The sequence below is a fragment of the Ixodes scapularis genome, unplaced genomic scaffold (genome assembly GCF_016920785.2).
Source record: "Ixodes scapularis isolate PalLabHiFi unplaced genomic scaffold, ASM1692078v2 PGA_scaffold12__126_contigs__length_90152505, whole genome shotgun sequence".
In the NCBI taxonomy this organism is placed as follows: Eukaryota; Metazoa; Arthropoda; class Arachnida; order Ixodida; family Ixodidae; genus Ixodes; species Ixodes scapularis.
Window position 1 is genome coordinate 23325242 of NW_024609838.1, and position 19455 is coordinate 23344696.

General features: G+C 47.6%; 1 protein-coding gene across 1 annotated transcript in view; it reads left to right on the forward strand.

The window, feature by feature from the left end:
* Window positions 1-18963, forward strand: part of LOC8051119 (Na(+)/H(+) exchange regulatory cofactor-like protein nrfl-1) — a 69335-nt gene extending 50372 nt beyond the window's left edge. Inside the window, exon 6 of the mRNA XM_029992086.4 lies at window positions 15959-18963. Coding sequence (XP_029847946.2) covers window positions 15959-16570 — 612 coding nt within the window. The 3' untranslated portion in view covers window positions 16571-18963. The remainder of the gene's footprint in view (window positions 1-15958) is intronic.
* The last annotated feature ends 492 nt before the right edge of the window (window positions 18964-19455 follow it).

Sequence of the window (19455 nt, forward strand, 5' to 3'; positions counted from 1 at the left end):
GTTATACGTGTGCGTCTCGACTCGTTTTGTATCGATTATAGGGGGTGTTCACCGAACGCCACATTTGAGGGCGCTGTTTAGGGCGCATGTACTACGAAATTTTGACGCTTATTTTTTGGTTTACACGTGCTCAAAGGAGCAGTATCACGTCGGACACACCAATATCTCGTTAAAAAAAGACCTGAAAAGTAATTTTAAGACAAAACGATTAGCAAAGAGCACCTGGTGGATGTTGCTAAAGCCTCGTTTGTAATGCCAGTCTAGGAACCTTGGCAGGTAGTGGCGGTAACTTCCTAGCCTAGAACTATACATGCTTTGAACCTGACGTCATCCCGCCAGGTCTACGGCCAGCACAAGAGAAAAGGGGAGGGAGGAACTCCCCACTCAACGGGACTCACTTTGTGCGTCCCAGGCGTCGCTCTTCTCCCTCTACAAGATTAGAGATGATTAACCCGTCACTCCAAATTTGCACAAAAGCAGCTTTGCGGTTAGTTGCGGTGGCCCGATCTGTGATGTGCTTCAACCGCTTCGGTGACTGGAACGGCTAGGGCATCCTGACGACGACAGCCTCGCCGCAGAACGGCTAGGGCATCCTGACGACGTCAGCCTCGCCGCAGCTTTGCTCATCCTGAGACAGACTACGTCACGATTGCGGCGCACGTGACGCGCCCTCCGCTGGCTGCTCTCCGAGCGCTTGCCAGAGTCAGGCTCAAAATACAAACGTGCGATTGTCATTTACGGATATTGTGGATTATATTGAGACTATTTGTGAACACGACGGGTATATTTCAAATTTCGTTGAAGTATATATTCCTTTAATGGGCTGCCAAGACCGGCAATCTAAACAATGTGTCACGCATGTTTCGAAAGGACTGCGGAAGCTCGCCATCAGCATGCGGTCAGCGCAGTGGCGCACACAGGTATGGCCGCCAGTGAATACTTCCTACAGCACGAAGTACGCAATGCTCTTCAAAAATCGAAATGTCTGAAAGTCGTCCGCTAGCTTCAACCTTATACATTTCTCGGAAGGTGTAAAGGGTCGAATCACTCCCTCGGTGGCTGTAAGTCATTGCGTTGGGTGTATGTTTAGACAGTCGGAAGTTAATCGGCCCACAATGAGCGTCTGGTGTCTCGGCTGTAGAGGAGAAATTTACAGTACCACTGCCACCCTTTAAACGTGCATCACGCCGTATTAATGCACGAACGCACGCCGGTACGATGCTCATCCAGATCGAAACCCGCTGCAGAACCTATAATCCCTGGGTCCCCCCCCCCCCCCCCCCTCTCCCCTCCCTTCCCACCAGGAGGGTGTAAAATCGCCCGATTACATTCAAAACATAGTAAACGTTTCTGCTAACTTAAAAACAATTTAAATCATTTGCTGTTCTTTTTTTTTTTTTAACGTCGACGGTTTGAACTGGACAACTTAGCAGGAAAACTCATCCGGTTGAATTCAGCGGGATTAAATTGGTCCATAGTTACCAATTCGCTCGGTGTATGATATCAATGTATACACCAATTACAACGCATACACGCATTCTACGATCCCCTGTTTTTCCCCAATACAAACCGAGGAGGCCATTTTATCTTTTAGTGCTCTGGTCCGACCATTTGAATATCCCTGGGCGTCGCGTCCCTGGGTGAGTCTCGTATAGCTGCATCGAGATAGCGCGAGATCTCCTGCCACCGCCTCCTCTTCCTAGGATACTCCCCTCTTCCCACCGAGCTCCCAGAACTTTGGTCGCCCGACAAACCGTCCGACCGGCGGACGGCGCCGAGTCGACATGGGAAATTCCGCGACAGACAATGGGTCCGATTGTTTGAGGAGTTCGTCCCTTGTCACCTCAGTTATCGCGCGCTTGTTTTTGCCGGTTTTTCGTTTCCGTGTGTCGTTTGGGAGACGGACAGGCGGGCGCGGTCATATGCAGTTCATCGGTGTCGCACGCTGCCTCGAAGCAGACTCTAAACCCGGTACTGGGTTGACATAAGGGACGTCGAGAACTTTTGTGTATCCCCGAGCTTCGACAGATTAGGTCGAAATTTCGAACCTTCGTCGAGATTCGAAGAAAGTTCGTTTCTTTGTACGTTGAATGCTGTAGCTTCCGACAGGGGTTGCATTTTTTGAGAAGGGGGTGTTGGATAGAAGTCGTATGTACGCTTGCTGGAATTACTCGGGTCGTCTTCACAATGCCTCGCACGAGAAACTGGCGGACGTCTTGCCAATGGACCTTTCCATATACCGACGGCACCAGGCGGTGGCTGCGCGAACTAAAAAATCGAGGAAGTGACCTGCGCTACCAATCAATAATGGGAGCTACGTTACCAGTTGCTTCGCTCTCTGAGCAGCGTCGCGTGCCCAACGCAACGAGGTAGGCCTAGCGCGACTTTAAAGAGGGAAATCCGTAGCGTCCACCCAAACGTCGTGTTTTTCTTTCCGTCCACTTTCTTTTTTTGTGAAACACAATTATATATATGCTGCAATTACGCGTTCTACTCGTCGATTTACAGCCTCATTCCGAATTTCCTCGATTTTTTCGTGCCGACTTCCACCGCTTGGCATCGGGCGCTCGCGCGTGCGCAGAACGCTTCTCGGAAAAGGTCCAATGAGACGCCGGAAGCGAGAACCGAGGTGAGCTCGTTCTGCTGCGAACAAGGGCCGAGTTTGGGAACATAGTTGGTCTCAATTGGATCGCCGGAATACGGCCTTCATTAAAGAAACGTCGAAATGCTGTCGCACTCTGCGCAGCAAAGCACGGCAAAAACACAACTCCGTTTTTTTTTTTTTTTTTTTTTTTTTAACACGTAACGGCTATATAGGCTATGGGTTTTCAGGTGAGACCCCCAAAAAGCGTAACCGTGAATTTCCCCGATAAAATTTAGCGGGGAAAATGACGTCATGTGGCTTCGTGTCACGTGACCTGTATACGCACACTCAGTCTCCCTGCTAGATGTAGCGGGAATTATTGGCGCCAAGGGACCTCAACACCAATTCAATTTCCCCACTAAATTTAGCGGAGAAAATGATGTCAATTGACCTATACAGAAATTCAGTTTCCCCGCCAAATTCAGCGGGGAAAATTGACATCACGCGACAAAATGTCGTTTACCTTTTCGTGTATTCTCGTCCTCTCCAACGTAGTTGACAAATCCGGTATAAAGAACAAAACAACAACAACAACAACAAAAAACAAGTCATTACAACCTGGAACAAGTAAAATAAATATAGAAAAAGCAAAACAAGGCTGATAGATGCGATAAAAGCGTGAGCTTCTTTCTCCCAGCGGTGTGTCGACAGCAAAACTATGTTTTCGCCGCGTGCGGCATACCTGCATTTCCTCGATTCAAGATGGCAGCGTCCGCATAGGGGAAAAAAAAAAAAAAAAAAAGTCTACCTGGCTATTTGAATAATCATCGCGCTGCCATCTTTGTGTACTGGGCTGTGGGATAGGTTCTGCGCATGCTTAATAGAAGCACGCTTGTGCCGAATATCAGACGCTGTGCACAGCCAACGTATTCGGCATTTTTCGCCCGAAGGATGAGCGCCTTGAAGCTGTATGTATATACGAGAGCGGGGCGTATAAGAGGAATTTCGTGGAACTATTAAAAAGAGTTACCTATTCGCCGTCTAAAACGAAACGTGCGTTGGGCGGCTGCGATAGGATAGCCATAGGCTCCGAGTTGAGGCGTCGTTTACGCGGGCAACGATATATCTTCCGTTATCTCGGCAGTTTCTGCATCGCCTGCCTCTCAGCGAGCGTTCGAAATGAAGAAGGCTCGAGATTAGGCCGTCCTTTTGTTCTCGCGGTATGCGTCAGTCGCGTACCTTGCCCTCGTAAAGTCCCGCGGTATACGCTACGCGAAGGAATGCGCTGTATAGATTACTCTCGGGAAATGGAGTAGGGGGGGGGGGGGGGGGGGGGGTTGCGTTACATGCTCTCCGGTACGCAGAATCGCGATATGTATATAGGACCATGAAATAAGCCGCGCGCTTCGAAGTACCGTAAAAGTGGAATACTTTGTTTCAGTTTAATGGGCGGGCCATGAAATTATTGCTCAACTTCTTCCTCCTTAGCTTTAACCCTCAACTCGAAATCCAAAATGAGGAATCACGCGGTCTATGACGTGCTTCGGGCTTTGGATGCGATGACTCCCAGCTTCTTCCGTGCTGCATAAGCACACCGTAGAACTTGTCATTCGCAAGGGATGATAAGCTCCATCGGGGCACTCGTTGGCCACGAACGCGAATCCAAATATTCGGCGACGGATTGATTGTGGACGACCGCTCGCGTTCGAGTGACGCAGTTCTCGCGTTCAATCCGTGAGTTGGGGTCGGCTGACGTGCTTTGGGCATACCGCGGATGTATCGCGGTGAAAAGGCGGAGAGCTTTCGAAAGAAGGGAGGGACGAAATAGTCCGGCTATATTTTCGAATTTTCGTATACCGAAAAGCAGGCTTCTGACTTCCGCTCTCCAACCGATATGAGATTAGTGAAATCCTAATTTAAAATCATCTATCCCGGCCCAAAATTCATTTCAAGTCCAGACGCAACAGATACGTGACAAGGTAATGGGACCGATCAAGCAGTGTCAAGAACGTTTATGATTGGTTCAGCGATGATAGAGCACGTACAGAAACGGGACCTGTAAACCAAGATGGCGCCGTTTTGACGCAATCCGATTTCTACTATCAGCTCGTAGCGTCGGCTGCGTCTGTATTTGAAGTCAGTTCGCACACACGGCGCAGTGTTGAATAGGCGCGGAAAAAAGGCGCCGATTGCGGCACCGAGTTGCCGGTTCACCGCTGTGGAACTGCACCAAGTCACGTGTGTACCGCTGTGGAACCACGTCGGCTATGAGTCACGTGCAAGTGGGAGCTGCATCAGCGCCCTCTGCGCTGTGTGTGTGAACCGGCCTTCTCGGCTTTTGCACAGTGAAGGTTTTTCGCGAAAGGAAGTGACCTTATTTAGCAGCTTCCGGTCGCTTCAAAACGCTTTCCATATAGCGTCCAAGTTTTGGGGCGAAAAATTTGTGATTGCCTTCGAAAATGGCATATAACGAAGGGCAGCGGGGCAAAAGCAGCGATGGAAGTGCTGCGCCATTTGTGCCACGAACGAAAATTTGTATACGTTTTGCGCCAAAGTGGCATTTTTGCTAAAAAAAAAAAAAGCTTAGGCAAAGAAAAAAAATTTTTTGGTCGACTTTATTATTTAGAGAAGTAGGAAGGAAGAAAAACGGCGCAAATATGCATCTCCCAGCGTCTCTACTCGACGTATAGTTTGTTTCATCTTAGGCCAGAGTACAGACGAAGGCTCAAACACACACGCACAACCACGAACAGACATCCCAAAAGTGCATGTCACTGGACATTCGCTGCACTTGACTTGTTTAGGCGATGAAAGAACACGTACCCCGGGGCGGATTTAGAGGGGGGGTCCGGATGTCCTGACCCCCCTCTTGATTTCTGGATATGTAAAATTTAGAGCGTGAAACGAGGGAGAGGATGTTCCTAAACGTATGGTACGCTGACCAAGACCTGACCGGCCCCCTTCAGGAAATTCCTGCATCCGCCCCTGCCTGTTTGGTTGGTCTCGTTGGCTCGTAGCGTCGAGAAAGATAGAAAAAAGAAATCGAGGGTGTATTGTATAGTTGAATAAGTATACGGTAGACAAGGTAAGCGTACAACGCTGTTATCGTCGGCAACCGGGATGGCATCAAAACACCAGCCTACTTGGGGTGCCGTCACGTAAATACGCGTTATCGATCCAAGTATATATATGTGTATACCCTACCACCGCCTAGTAGGTTCCATGCGCTCTGGTACTGGTAAAATAATGGCATCGGATGTTTTGTTTCGGTTACGAAACAAAACACGTGCACGAATGCATCTTAAAAAAAAAAATAATGCGCACGGGGAACGCCTTAGCTTATAGATAGTGTTTCCGGATAAGTAAAAAAGAAAAAAAAAAAATCGCCGTTGAATTTTTTGTTAATTCGGATTTATGCGAAAAACTCCAAATTTCGAAATCACAAACACATACACACGCACAAAAAAAAAAAAAAAAAGTCGGTGTTTTACAAGTAAATTTTATTAAAACGCAGGGTCTGTGGTTCGGAGGAGATACGACTTCAGTTTGCTTTGAAATCTAGAACTGCTGACGAAAGAGGTTCGCCTTTTTCAAAAAAAGTTCCCAGTCCCGGACAACGCGGGTGTCCGTAGTTTATTTATTTTGCTTTTAATTTCTTTTTTTAAATTGGGAACACCGTAAAATAAACTCCGCATTCTAGAGAATCGGGAATCCAACAAAAATATACTCCGATGAACCTCCGGATGTTGAGCGGAAAATGAACTCCGAAAACACACCCTCCGAATACCACGAGAAATAAACTCGGAAAACACGGAATCCTACTGATAGGTTAAGTTGCGCGTTTTCGGGAAATACCGATAAACATCGACAATTAACCCCCCAACCGCTCCCATTGTCTCGTTCGTTCCTTCTCTCGTCGTTATGAAGCCGTTTTCCACAAATTCGGGTCACGTGTCAGTTCTCCGGAGGGTTGGGGTTTCCCGTGCACACGCCATTTATTTTATTGTCTCTCTCTCTCTCTCTCTCTCTCTCTCACACACACACACACACACAAACACACACACACACACAAACACACACACACACACACACACACACACACACACGCCAAAAGAAAACTACATTGAACTTTTGCAAACGGGAAACCCAACTTATTGGCCAACGCAGAAACCAAATTTGTGCCAGTTGAAGCGTACTGCGCATGCGTCATGCTCACAGCAGCGCCACCGCAGCGACATGAGGTCAGAGCCGCCTGGTGGTCTATGCACGTTGTCGTCGACGCCTCTTCTGAGCTTTCTCTGTCGTACCATCCAAGACCATTTAACTTTTTTTTTTTTTTAATAATACATTTTTGTTTTCGTTTTGGCGCGTGACTTGAACTTGGCTCACGAATTCCCGAATTGATTCGTCATGCACGGAGGACGCGAGCGTGTGCGGAGGAACGCTCGTTTTGAGACGTCCTTGTTTTCCGAGAGCTCGGGGACCTTGTATGCGGCGGAGAGGAAGGAAGAAAAACAACAACAAAAAGCCGTACGAGGAGAAATGACAAACACGCCCCGACCAGACAAGCACGCGCGGAGATTCAGGTCCAACACACACACACACAGGAGAAGGAAGAAAAACACGAAAACGGCGCGACGGAGTGGGAGAAATAGATTCTAGGAAACAATGCGAACGCCGATTCGATAAACAGCTGTCTCCCGACGCGAGGACAAAGGTCTCTCTATTCAAGAGGGCGCAGTCGCCTTTTTCCGGAGGCTTCTGTTTACGCTCTATTGTGCTCGGGTCCGATAAGGACACGTGTCTAGGTGGGGTGTATGTTTAGACTATGCGCGGTCCTTAGATTCCCTCCCTAGAGAGCTACCGTCATCGGGACGCTAAACCGATACGACCCTGAAGACTAGGCTCGTCTTCGAGTGTGGTATTGGTTTAACGCGTGCGTGCCATCCCGCTCTGAAGGAGGGCTTTTTCCTGTATGCACGTTGCGCGCTGCGGCGAAGAGAGATACGCGGGGACCTTTTTGCCGCGGGGGCTGCTTCTCCGCAGTGCAGCAGTGCGCGTTGAGAAGCGCACTCAATGGAGCTGAGCACGGATTCGATGCGAACAACGAATCGAATAGTACGTTACTCGATTCGATAATTTCGAAAATTCGCGCATCACTACCGGGACAATCTAGCAATGCAACAAAGTCTGTGAAAAAAAAAAAAAAACAAAAAAAACAATTGCATTTATATTATAACTTTAAAATGCAGGCTGTTCAGCCTTGTTGGTGTTAGACTGGTGGCAGCTGATAAAACTGACTTCTAACTCCTGGTAAGCTCATTTGGTAGAGCGCTCCACTGGAAATGGAGGAGGCCCCTGGTTTGGATACCGGGCCCAGGCAGAAGTTTTTCAGCGCGCACCAGCCACCTGGCTGTGTTTGGAGATTCGTTTTTGTCCTTTTGTTCCCCCCCCCCCCCCCCCCTCCCTGGATTGTTATCGTTAGTTTTTAGATCTAATGTTGTTTTTTTCCGCTTTCCGAACAGGACATATATATACAGACAGAAAACCCGTAAAATAAAGACACCTCCATTCATTCAATTACTCAATCTGACCGTTGATCAAGTCACTCTTTTGCTCAAAAACATCCCGGTTACCGCCTTATTCGGGGGGCTATAGTAATAGAAATAATAATAAAACTATCTGGAGGAACCGAAGTAGTGAAACCGCGAATTCTTGCGATAACGCGTCGGTTAGGGGCTGAGCTGACTCAAGACGGGCAAGGAGGAAGAAGAAGGCTTGGGCGTCGGTGAACCAGTCCCGAAATATCGGCGTGGCGTACCCGCGGCAGCCAACGACCGACCTTTTCTTTATATTTTTTTTTCGATCGCGTGTGACCCGTTTTGCCAGTCCTCCCTAAGGCTATTCCGTTTTTTTGTTTGTTTGTAAGGAGACATAAAACAAAGACGAAAAACCCAAAATTAGATTAAAGCTGAGAGGAGAAACGGTATTGGATGAAATAGATACCGGCGTTTTTTTTTTTCTCGAGCAGTTGTATGCGTGCACGCAGTCTCGCTGCCGTTATCTCGCTATGGGAAAGCGCGCTGCGCGGGCTATTTTTGATTAGTTCGCGCCGGAAGGAATTGAGAGAGAAATTAGTTCCGGTCGTTTAATCGCGGCTTGTTCTGATTTTTTTTTTTTTTTTCGGCGGCTAGCTATATTTTGTTTCAGCTTAGGTCTATACTCTATTTCGCCTTATCATGTACTTCAGGAAAGGCTACAAGCACGAGTTCCTTGCTTTAGGGCACATCTCGGCGGCACAAGCTCTCGTGCACCAAGGGCAGCTGCCAACGCTATGAGCTCGCGCTTCTAGCCTTCGCTGCGGTACAACATAAGGTGAAACGGAGTATAGACGCAGCTGATGCTACACAAGCGCGAGCACGTGGCCCTAGACAGCGCTTGCTCCGCACGAGCGCGCGTGCTCGGCAGGGACGCTGAAAGCCCGGAGCTCGCTCTTGTAGCGTCGGTCGCGTCTGAACTTAAGCTGAAACAAAGTATAGTGCTAATAATAGGCTCCTCAGAACTAAAACGTATCATGAACACGTGAAAAGTTCTCTTTACTAGCGTTTTTTGTTTTTTTTTTATACCCATTTCGAAACACTTCTTTCTGTTGACAGCTGTGGAATCGCTGCACAATTGCGGACTAAAATTAGAACGTCACGGCACCCTTAATGCACTTTGGTCGAATTAAAAAGCAACCCCCCCCCCCCCCCCCAAAAAAAAAAAAAAAAAAAAAAAGCAACTTGAAGACGAATGCAAAACAAAACAAAACAACAACATACATTTTAGCATATGCTGTAAAAGCTCACACAATATAAAATTTTCTTTTTTAGATGTTTCCGCAAAAACGGTCGCACTGATTTGTAAAAACGCAAGCTAGCCAAGTCATCAGAACGATCTACTAAAACTTTCCAATACCGATTTTGGGTTAACGGTACTCCCGGGAAAAGATCGTTGGCCGGAAACACTTGGAAATGTTGCGCATGCCCAGTATCGGATATCGCCATCGGTGTGAAAAGACGATAGACTAACATTTTTTAGTCGTTTTTTGTTTCTTTCTTCAGTTAAAAACAAATAAACAAAAACAACAACACTGCGCGCGGTGCATTATGGGACATCTTTGGCCATGGTAGGGTCTACTACACCGTACCCGTGGATAGGAGTGGCACGATTTCGATTTCGATCGCCGCGTTGACGAAGTTATGGGATGTAGCACTAGAATGGGGAGGTAGGGGGCGTGGCGGTCGCAGCATAGGTGCGACCGCCACGCCCCAAGCAAATATTAAGTGAATGGTGGCAGAAATCGAGAGAAAACTAGGTATTTTCTTATTCGCTGATGGCAAGGGGGTTTCATAGCCTCACTTTCTTTGCACTGCGGAGTGACTATAGATTTTACATTTAAATATTCTAAGCTTAAATGGTAAAACAAAATGGCTAGGTGGCGTGAGCTACCGCCCAATCCAAAGGGCTCAGCCGTATTCATCCATCCATCCATCCAGATGCTTTGTTCGGCGTGAAAATGGTCGTATTCTTCGTTTACTCTTGTTTGCTCGGTTGTCCCCCTTTGGGAATTGTTTCCCAAAGGGTCATACTAACGGATTCCCTAAAGATCAACCGATGGATCTTCCTTTAATTGTTTTTTCCGGCTTCCGCCTGACGCAGACCCGCCTCCCTCTCCTCTTTGTCCTTCACTACTGTCCTTCTCTCCACGCGACGCGCTTCCCTTTCCACTGTTTTGTTCGCAGACGAACCCCATCAGCTTTTCGCTGTCATGTGGGCACTATATTGCTAGCGCATTAAAAAAAAAAAAAAAACGAGGGGGTATTTAGAGAAAGTTTGTATGAATCTATGGATATGTGAGGAACGAAAGCCCCTGTATACAGGTAAAACTAACGCGATTCATTATTCAAAATGTTCATGCTAGCCGGCGCCTTTGCTAAAAAAAAAAATGGCGTCGTGCAGCCAGGGAACGAGGCCTGGGAAAGAGACTGGAAAAATGAAATCGCGTTATTATTATTATTTTTTTTTCGTTTAAAAATAGTTTTTGAGAAACAAAGCCACTCGTTTGGAAGTTGCGCTAACTATTAAACGCCAATAGTAGGGAAATGGGGTTTTCGTAGACCGCGTTTCCCCCTCCGCTGAGCCCATCTCCGCAACGAAGAAGCCGCTACTGCGCCTGCGCGCCAATGGCCTTGACTGTAGAGTTCAGGGTATCGTAAGCGTGTTGCGGAAAGCGTTGCGGGACGGCGAAAACCATCGACGAAAACTCGCTAATGAGTTTTAGTATGGCTTACACGGAGCAAACGCTTATACGCGCAACGCTAACGCAAAAGCTCAGTGTTTGCGTACGCTCCTATATACGCAATACTAAAACTCTCCGTTCTCTCAATCTCCCCACGATAACGTATGCTGTACGGTCTCTTTTATCATCGACAATTTGAGAAAAAACGCAAGTGGCTCGCCCGGAAAACAAAAGAAAACAAAAAAAAAAAAAAGCGGGTAAACGGCGGTTCTAGCGAATATATTCAGGGAAATGGGTGGCCGCCGAGAGTTTGAACGCGGAAACGGCCGCTGGCAGTGTCGTCTTCTTGTTTCTAGTCGGCCCTAATCTGCCCTCGTTTTCGCCACTATTGAGATATTCGTGTTTCCCATCATTCTTTCCCACCGCCCGGGATTCTTACGGCGGCGCCTCTTTATTTTCCTCCTGATAGGAGATTCCGCGATTCTAGACGCCAACAAACCCCCCTACCCCCCCCCCCCCCCCCCCCCCCCCTTTTCCCCCTTTACTTTTTTCACACACAAAGATATAAACGTAGAAATAAAGTCGAGCGAACTGGACCGACGACATTTCGTGACCGAGGAAAAATGTCTTGTGGAGACCGTCTGCTACACAACTTCTTTGCCCTAACTTTTTTGTTGTTGTTTGTGCTTGCGATGGGCGGATGGTGGACGGCTGATAACACCGTTTTTGTATTCGGACAACGATTAAAGAAACCCGTAAGCACGATGGGGCGCTGCGTGTGCTACGGTCCCTCTGGCTATCGCCATCGGAGCCCAAAAGGGCGATCTGCTTGCTCCTCCCACCGTTTCGGTTTTGTCGAAGATCGGAGGACGCCGGCGTCCCCTCCCTTCTTTCTCGGGACATTCGTGGTCTCGTGCCAGTACCACCAGGGTTGCCAGGTACTCGCAGATTAACCCCGCCACGTTTTTGTGAGATATATATCCCAAAAGTAGCCAAATGTCGGGCTATAACAATAGCCAAAACTTTAAATCTTCACACAAAGTGTCTGAAACGTCTCGTTGGAACACTCGTGACATAATTCGCAACTTTGCGCGATGGTGGTACCGCGGTGTGAAAGTAGCGCTCTATAGCTCCTGGATGATTGGCTTCCCAATAAAGGTGATTGCCTACACATTCCCGACGTGAGGAAATGAAGTAAGGCTGTAGTACTGCTCGTATATAGAAAAACTATAATTACTTACGCTTCGCAGACTTAGCATCGTAATGCAGTTCTACAACGATCATCCAGGTGACAGTCATTTTGATAGGTGCCAGCGCGCCCTCTATAGGTCGTGAAAGTTGCGAATACATAACACATGCACTTACAAAAAAAAAAAAAAGAAAAGAAAACCGAACATCACTAGTTTCCAGAAACAATGGCGTTGCAAGGGTACATCACTGCGGTTAAAACCACCCTATTTTCTCGGAAACCACAAAAATAAGTAGCCCAATTGGGCTACTTACAGCCCATCCTGGCAACCCTGAATGCCGCCTACAGCTGGTGGTAGGCGAAAAGTTCGGGTTTGGGAGGAGCTTCCCCTCAACTCTAAACTTGTCACCGACTTGTCTTCTATATAGTTCCGGTAAGGCCTGACAACCCTTTTTAGAAAGATATAAGGCAGGGGCAGCATGTTACGGCGTTCCGTTAAAACACTCAGTTTGGACGCGTTTCTAGGTTTCAGTGTCTGATCGGATCTCATCTCTTCGCCCGCGGTCCCGCTCCCCAGTGGCCGAGGCGCGCAACATGCCTGCGTCACACTTCCTTCAGTAAGACAAGTTGGTGGCAGGTTTAGAGTTGAGGGGAAGCTCCTCCCAAACCCGAACTCTTCGCCCACCACCAGCTGTAGGCGAGGGAGGCGAGGCGGTGGCTTCGCGCCGGGGAGCAGGACCGGGGGCGAAAATGAGCGCTCCAATGCGCGCTCTGATAAGAAACCGAAACCTAGAAACGGTGTCCAAACTGAGCGTTCTTTTAGAACGCCGTAAAATGCTGCCCCTGCCTTATATCTTTCTAAAAAGAATGGTTTTCGATGGTGCTTAGCAAGTTTCTCAGCGGAACAATATGTTTATTTTCACTAATTATAAATATCAGTAAACTGGTTGTCTCGCTAAATAGCATGTTTTTGCATTCATCAACGTTCGCCAAGGCGCAAAGAGTCTTTTTTTTTTATCTCGGCCAGCATATTTTTTTTATGGATTTTCGATAGCTTCCGCAGAAAACATCGTGTATAATATGAATAATAGGAAGAACAGCAAACACAAAGACGGACCCTGTATAAATATCTGAGTGAGTGTGTGTATTTTTAAGTGGACATGTCTATAGACGTGAGGGAATAGTATGTGTGTGTGTGTGTGACTGAGTGTATTAATAATCTGAGCGTATGAATGTATGCGTCTGAGGGTGTGTCTGCACGTGAGTTCGATTCAATTAATGTTTGTGTGTCTGTGCATGGGGACCAAGTGTATAAGTACATGAGCACTATATGTCTGTGCGTGAGCGAGAGAGTGAGTGTATTCGTGCGTGAGTATGCGTTTTCTTTTTTGCACCTGTATGAGCCACTTGTCTGTACAGAAACGAGCGCGCATTTGAGCCGAAGCAGTAAGGAGCCACCGTACGTCCCAAAACATCTCATAAGCCAAATTCTTCCAGTAGAACACACACGCACACAGAAATAATTTACCATTGATTACATTACACGTTGGTTGTGCACGCGGATGGATACGATGTAACATCTCAAGCTGGTAGAGAGCGCACGATGTCTGATGTCCACGCGTAGGAACAACAGAGATTGGGTTACCTCTAACGCAGAGTATATGAACTGCAACACGACGTTCATCAAACACCAGGTATAGAGAGATTTAACGCCAACGCGAGAGAGTGAACGCCGTTCCAGAAATGACACTCAGAGCCGTTCACGTCCCCCCTCTTTCTTTTCCTCTCATTCCGCGACCGCGGCCGCGAGAGCTCGTGTCCGTGACTCTTTGTTTTGTTTTGCTGGCTATGCGCGTACCATGACCCCCCGAACCATTTTCCGGTGTGAGGAGACATAAAGAAGGCTTTTGCTTTCATAGCACGACGACCGGAACCACCTTCTATACGTTTTTGTTTTGGTCTCTCAAGAAAAAGACGGCGTAAGAACCACCATGTGACCATCATCATCGGTGTATACGCGTTTTCCCACCATGGTTGTCTAAAGCGTGTCGCGTCATTCACGCGGGGTTGTGTTATACGGCGCCGACGCTAAAGCTTTAAAGAGCAAAAAAAAGAAAAAGGGGGAAGCATCGTGACGATAGTTTTAGTTCTCACGTCTTTTTTTGTTTTGTTTTGCGCCGGATTCAATTGAGCGGAGGTTCGCCCTCAGCACACCGCCAGCCAGTCGCTTTGGGGGAGGGGGGGTGAATGGGCCGAGTCTGCTTGGATTGGCTTGACTCGTCTTGACTCTTGCCGCGGCTTCGAAGACAAAGTGTGCAGACGGTAGAATAACTTATCCCCACGCGTCGGTGACGGCATACGGATGATACGGTAATAGAGAGTTTTACTAAATCGTTCCGATACCCCCGATAACGATACGATGCACGCGCAAAGGTGGCGGCGGAGTATCGGGTATAGTTATCGGAGTCATCGGAAGGATCTACTATATACTTTCTAATGTCGGCGAGGAGGTCGGCCTAGCGATGTAGCCACCATTGTATGTACGTCTTATCACCCGTTATAAAGGGAATAGCCAACACGATCCAATCCAACCTGCGGAGTAGGATAGAGATGACTGGATTATCTACCTACACCTCGGTCGTGTTCCAAAATTTACTCGATCTTACTCCAGGGTAAGGGGTTTGTACCTTGGCGTTCTAAAACCTACCCGCGTCCAGCGTTTTTTTTAATCTGTGTTGTCACGTGACACAACCCGCCGAAGTAACTCGGATCCATTCGGGTAAGATTTGGAACACAGCCCACTCCGTCGCTTATCACCCAGGCGAAAAATGCCGCGTCACTGGACTGTGCGCGGCGTCGTCCGATTTTCCGCAGAAGACAGCTACTGCGCATCTGACGATGCGTTCCACAGCCCACTAGATATAAATGGCCGCGAGCAGAAGGCCATTAGAGACCTTATGCATATTTGTTGCACCATCTAGTTTGGAAGTAAGAGATTCAAGAAACGCCAAATGATTTGATACTGTGTCGATAACACACCTTGTAAAATTTCAGCGTACGAGATTTTTTTTTTAATTAACGGTTACCGCGGTTTTGGAACTCCTTGTCCAGAATATGGCTCCCATAGGAAGAATGAGAAAGAGAGCGAGAGAAAACGAAAGGAAGAAGACGTCACGCTAGGCGTGTTAGTTTTGCCACGACTAGTTGAAGTAGTTCAAATACTATAGTAAACTTAATTTATTTTTATATAATGCGCAACGCCGCTGTTTTTTTTTTTTTTTTTTTTTGCGAAGTAAACGGGAAAATTATTCTGCATACAGAGCTCACTGGTGATGTTTTTCTGCTTCTTTGATGTCCGCGTCAATACCCCGCCGTTCCGAAGCGGCCGCAACGCACGTGACATTTCCCTTTATAGTCTTTTAACTTTATACTGGACGCACGGTATAGAAGACGTTTGCGACACGGCCTCTTGGCGCCGCCATCTTGCTGCTGGTGCGCACGGATCGCCTGATAGTCTATTCTTTTTTGCATGCCAGACTAGCGTTCGCAGCGAGGCTGCTTGCAGACGTCAACCGCATCGAGAGTAATCCAGTTTTGTCAAATATATTTTGTTCTTCTTTTGGGAATCGGGATTTCTTGCGTTGTGCTCAAACAAAATAAAATTTGAAGAAAACAAAAAACAAAAAAAAACGTTTACGTTCAGAGAGAAAGTGCTTGTGACTAGGCGGTTATGTACCACAATACTGTTCGAGTAAACGGCGGCCGTCTTCGCAGACGACCGAGTTAGCAATGAATGCGACTTGTGGCGCCATCTCCCAACAGACGCAGCAAGCAGAAGGCGTACTCTGTTGTCTGCAAACAGTGTAATTACATACCCTCGTTTTTCTATCTGTCCTACCCGCAGCCTCAAGACGACCTCTCCAAGAGTTCGACGCCGCGATTCTCGCCTAGCCCTGAGTCTACCCCGCCGTCCCTGCCCCACGTACGCTCCGGTTCGACCACCGCCGAAGACGACGACAGGGCCGAGGTCGAGAGCTCGGCGTCCGTACCCCCGCCGGAGACAGCGACCAGCGAAGAGGGCGACGACAGGTCCACGCCCAGGATGCAGACTCCCGTACCAGACGTGCCCCCGGCGTCCACCAACGGCCACCACGGAAGCCCCGCTGACTCGCCGGTGACCAGGAGTCCTCCGGATGTCCAGATGACCAAGTCGTCGTCTGCCACCGCCGCCGCCGCCGCGGTCTCCAGAGGCCATCACGATGACTTCAAGATGATGGGCGCCAGGGGCACCAAGGACCAAGTCGTCCAGTCGTCGACTGCCACCAAGAGTCCTGGTGGTCAAGACCCCGCAGTGGTCCTCAGGAACGGTGGTACCCTGCCACCCGGTAGCGACGGCCTCAACTTCGGCATGAAGGCGTCAGAGCTGAGGGAGCTTCTGCGCTCGCGGAAGAAGAAGGACCCGCGCGAGTTGCAGATGGATCTGCGCCAGAAGTACAAGATCATCGAACAGATGTGAAAGATTGTACCTCTCTCGTGTGTCTCATTGAACTGAGCTCATTGTCAGTGCGGCTGGGGTCGAACCGCCATATGCCTTGACACGTTTTTTTTTTTCTCTTTGTTTTTCTTGATATACAACTTTTTGTTTGTTATTGTTCGGCGCCATTTATGCGACTCTACTCCGCGTCCAAGTTTGTGTCTAATCGTCTAGACTCTAGACCGCTCGACGTGGTTTTACCGACACTGCAGCGCTGCGCGCTGTGAGATCGTATTGGCGACGACAGCGTCCACGTCGCCGCTGTAGATGCCAGTTTTTGTCTTCTTTTTCTTTGCGGAAAGTTGCGTCGACATGATCGGTACCCACTGCCGAAGACCTGTGTCTATAAGGATATTGATTGGATTACTTCTTCTGGCACTTCTAGGTCGGTTGACGGTGATTCTGAAGCGGCCATTCCGCCCTACCCTTTCTAAGGCCTGTAATAATACAATTCTCTGCTATTTTTCTTCTTTACACCTAAGTCTTCGGTCGCATGTGGTAACAGCATGCGGCAGGTTGGAAGTTTAAGGTCACGCACGGGCAAGGCAACACCTACTTGATCACTTACCTATACACCAACTCACTGATAAAACGCACATTTGCTCTGCGCGTGCGCATGAAACTTTTTTTTAGGCGCGAAGCATTTACGCACGCACCGTTACGTCATAAAACATGAGTTGGTGTATATTGCTAGGGGACATTGTTGCACGAGCTACTTTCGAGCGTATTGAGAGTTACGCTGTTTCCAGTGTTTTACGTTTGTTTATATATGCCTGTATATGTTTATTTTTGCCTTTTTCCTGCTTCCGGCGGGGCGGTTTAAAACGGTTCGTGGAGGTACCGACTTGGGATGGGACCAACAGAAAGAAATGTAACGTGGACGGCTTAAACGTATAACTGCTTTTCTTTTATTAAAAATCATGTACCGAATTTGATACTTTGCTGCCGTTGTGTGCCTGAAACGGTCGCAAAGCGTTAAATGCCACTTTGGAGTAATGTTTCGCACTATGTAGGGTTGTGTAGACTTCCTGAATTAAGCTATGAGTCGCTTACACGATTCCATTTTTTCTTTCTTTCGGAAGTTTTATTACTTATGATTTCGGATGTGCCCGAAAAAGTTTATTATTTTTTATGCATGTGTTTTCCGGTGTTTTCTGCAGCAAGTCGTCGGGGATCCAATAACTGCTCAATGTAACGACGTTGTGACGGTAAAGAGTGCTTGTTAACTTGACGTGCGACTGCCGATTTTCTTTTCCATTTATTCGCTCGTAGCTGTTTCGCGTTCTATTTTTATTTTTTGAGAAAACTGGGTCTACTTGTTGGCCAATCGGGAAAGTTGTCCACTAATGTTTGTGTGTGCGTGTGCCTGCTTGTAAATAAGGCTGATGATAACGGAGAAACGTGATTCCACTTCTTGGAGTTACCTGCGCTCGTCCGAAACCTCTTTTGGGGTGAGGCAAACGCAAGTGTAACAGAAGGGGGGAAAAAAAGTTGATTTTTGAGATGTTTATATTCTATACAGACTTCTTGACCAGCTATACATATATACACCCTTCATAGCGTAACGTTGTGTACACGTTGAATGCCTGTGAACCTAGAACTTTTTTTAATGGAATTTTCTGGGAAGTGTTTGCTGTGAGTCAGCTTCCAGTGCCGCTGCTACTGGAGGGCGCCAGAGCATAAACTCTCGGTGGCCTAACATTTTTCTTATCCTGGCTGTCTCTACGCACAGTCTGATCGTGTCTGAGAGGCGTGGTAAAGTGTCACTTTTAGCACGTTGTCTCATACCTGTTAAACCTTAGTTGTGACTCCCATCGGAACACGACGAGACACTTAACATAGCGGTGACCGAAGTGACCTAAAAACTTGCGCCCTTTAGTCCTGCGTGGACTAACAGTGTTGTGAAGGTATAGCGAGAGTTAGGAAGCACCGAACAGACGCAGTGACCGTCGGGTCGCGATTACAGCTATTTTATTTTCATTGTTATCGACTTGTGTACTTGAGAACGCAGCTAGCTGTCTACAGGTAACGCTATTTTCTTGTACACACTGTGCCTTGGGATATGGTTGGTGCGAGCTGGGGTGGATGACGATGATGATGACGGTGTTTTGAACCTTCAACGTGACGGCAACACTGTCCATTCGTCACAAAACGTAGTGTAGTCGATCCTCATGTGCCTTTGTTAAGTGAGTCGCGCGTACTGCTATACAAAGTATTTTTTTTTATATATAAATAACGTGATCCGAATAGTTGTGCGCTCACGTATAAACTCTAGCATAGACGTTTCACTGTTGTTGATTGTTGTTTTGTTTTTTTAGGGTGGGAAGGGGGAATGTGAATCAAAACGAATAAATAAACGTATTTAGCGAGAAGACCGCGGACGTGAGTTGTGTGGATTTTCATTGCATGTATCTCGACACCGTCATGTGCATACATACAAGACTACTCGTTCAAGACTGGTGGGGAAACATGCCACCCCCTAGACTGCAGCGGCCTACTAATACATGTAAACGAAATTAAAATGCACCGTAAAACAGACGGAAACGACACCAAAACCGGAAACAATTTAAAAGTTCAGAATGTCCATAGTTCGGACCCTAAATAGACACACGAATTCATCCATCCGCACAAAACACTGTTCACATTTCCTCTGGGAATAACAGATGCTTTGTACATTTATTTACATTTTTTTTATAGTAGGATGGTATTGTGTAACTTGTCTAATAATCGGGTGATGAATTAATATGGCGCAGCTAAAGTAGAATGGCACCCATGCTGTTGATTTCCAAGTTTTCAGGCCTCCAAGCTGTGGTTCCACCTTGTACCAAAGACCAGGCTGTACTTGTAAGTACACGCGTTTCACGCCC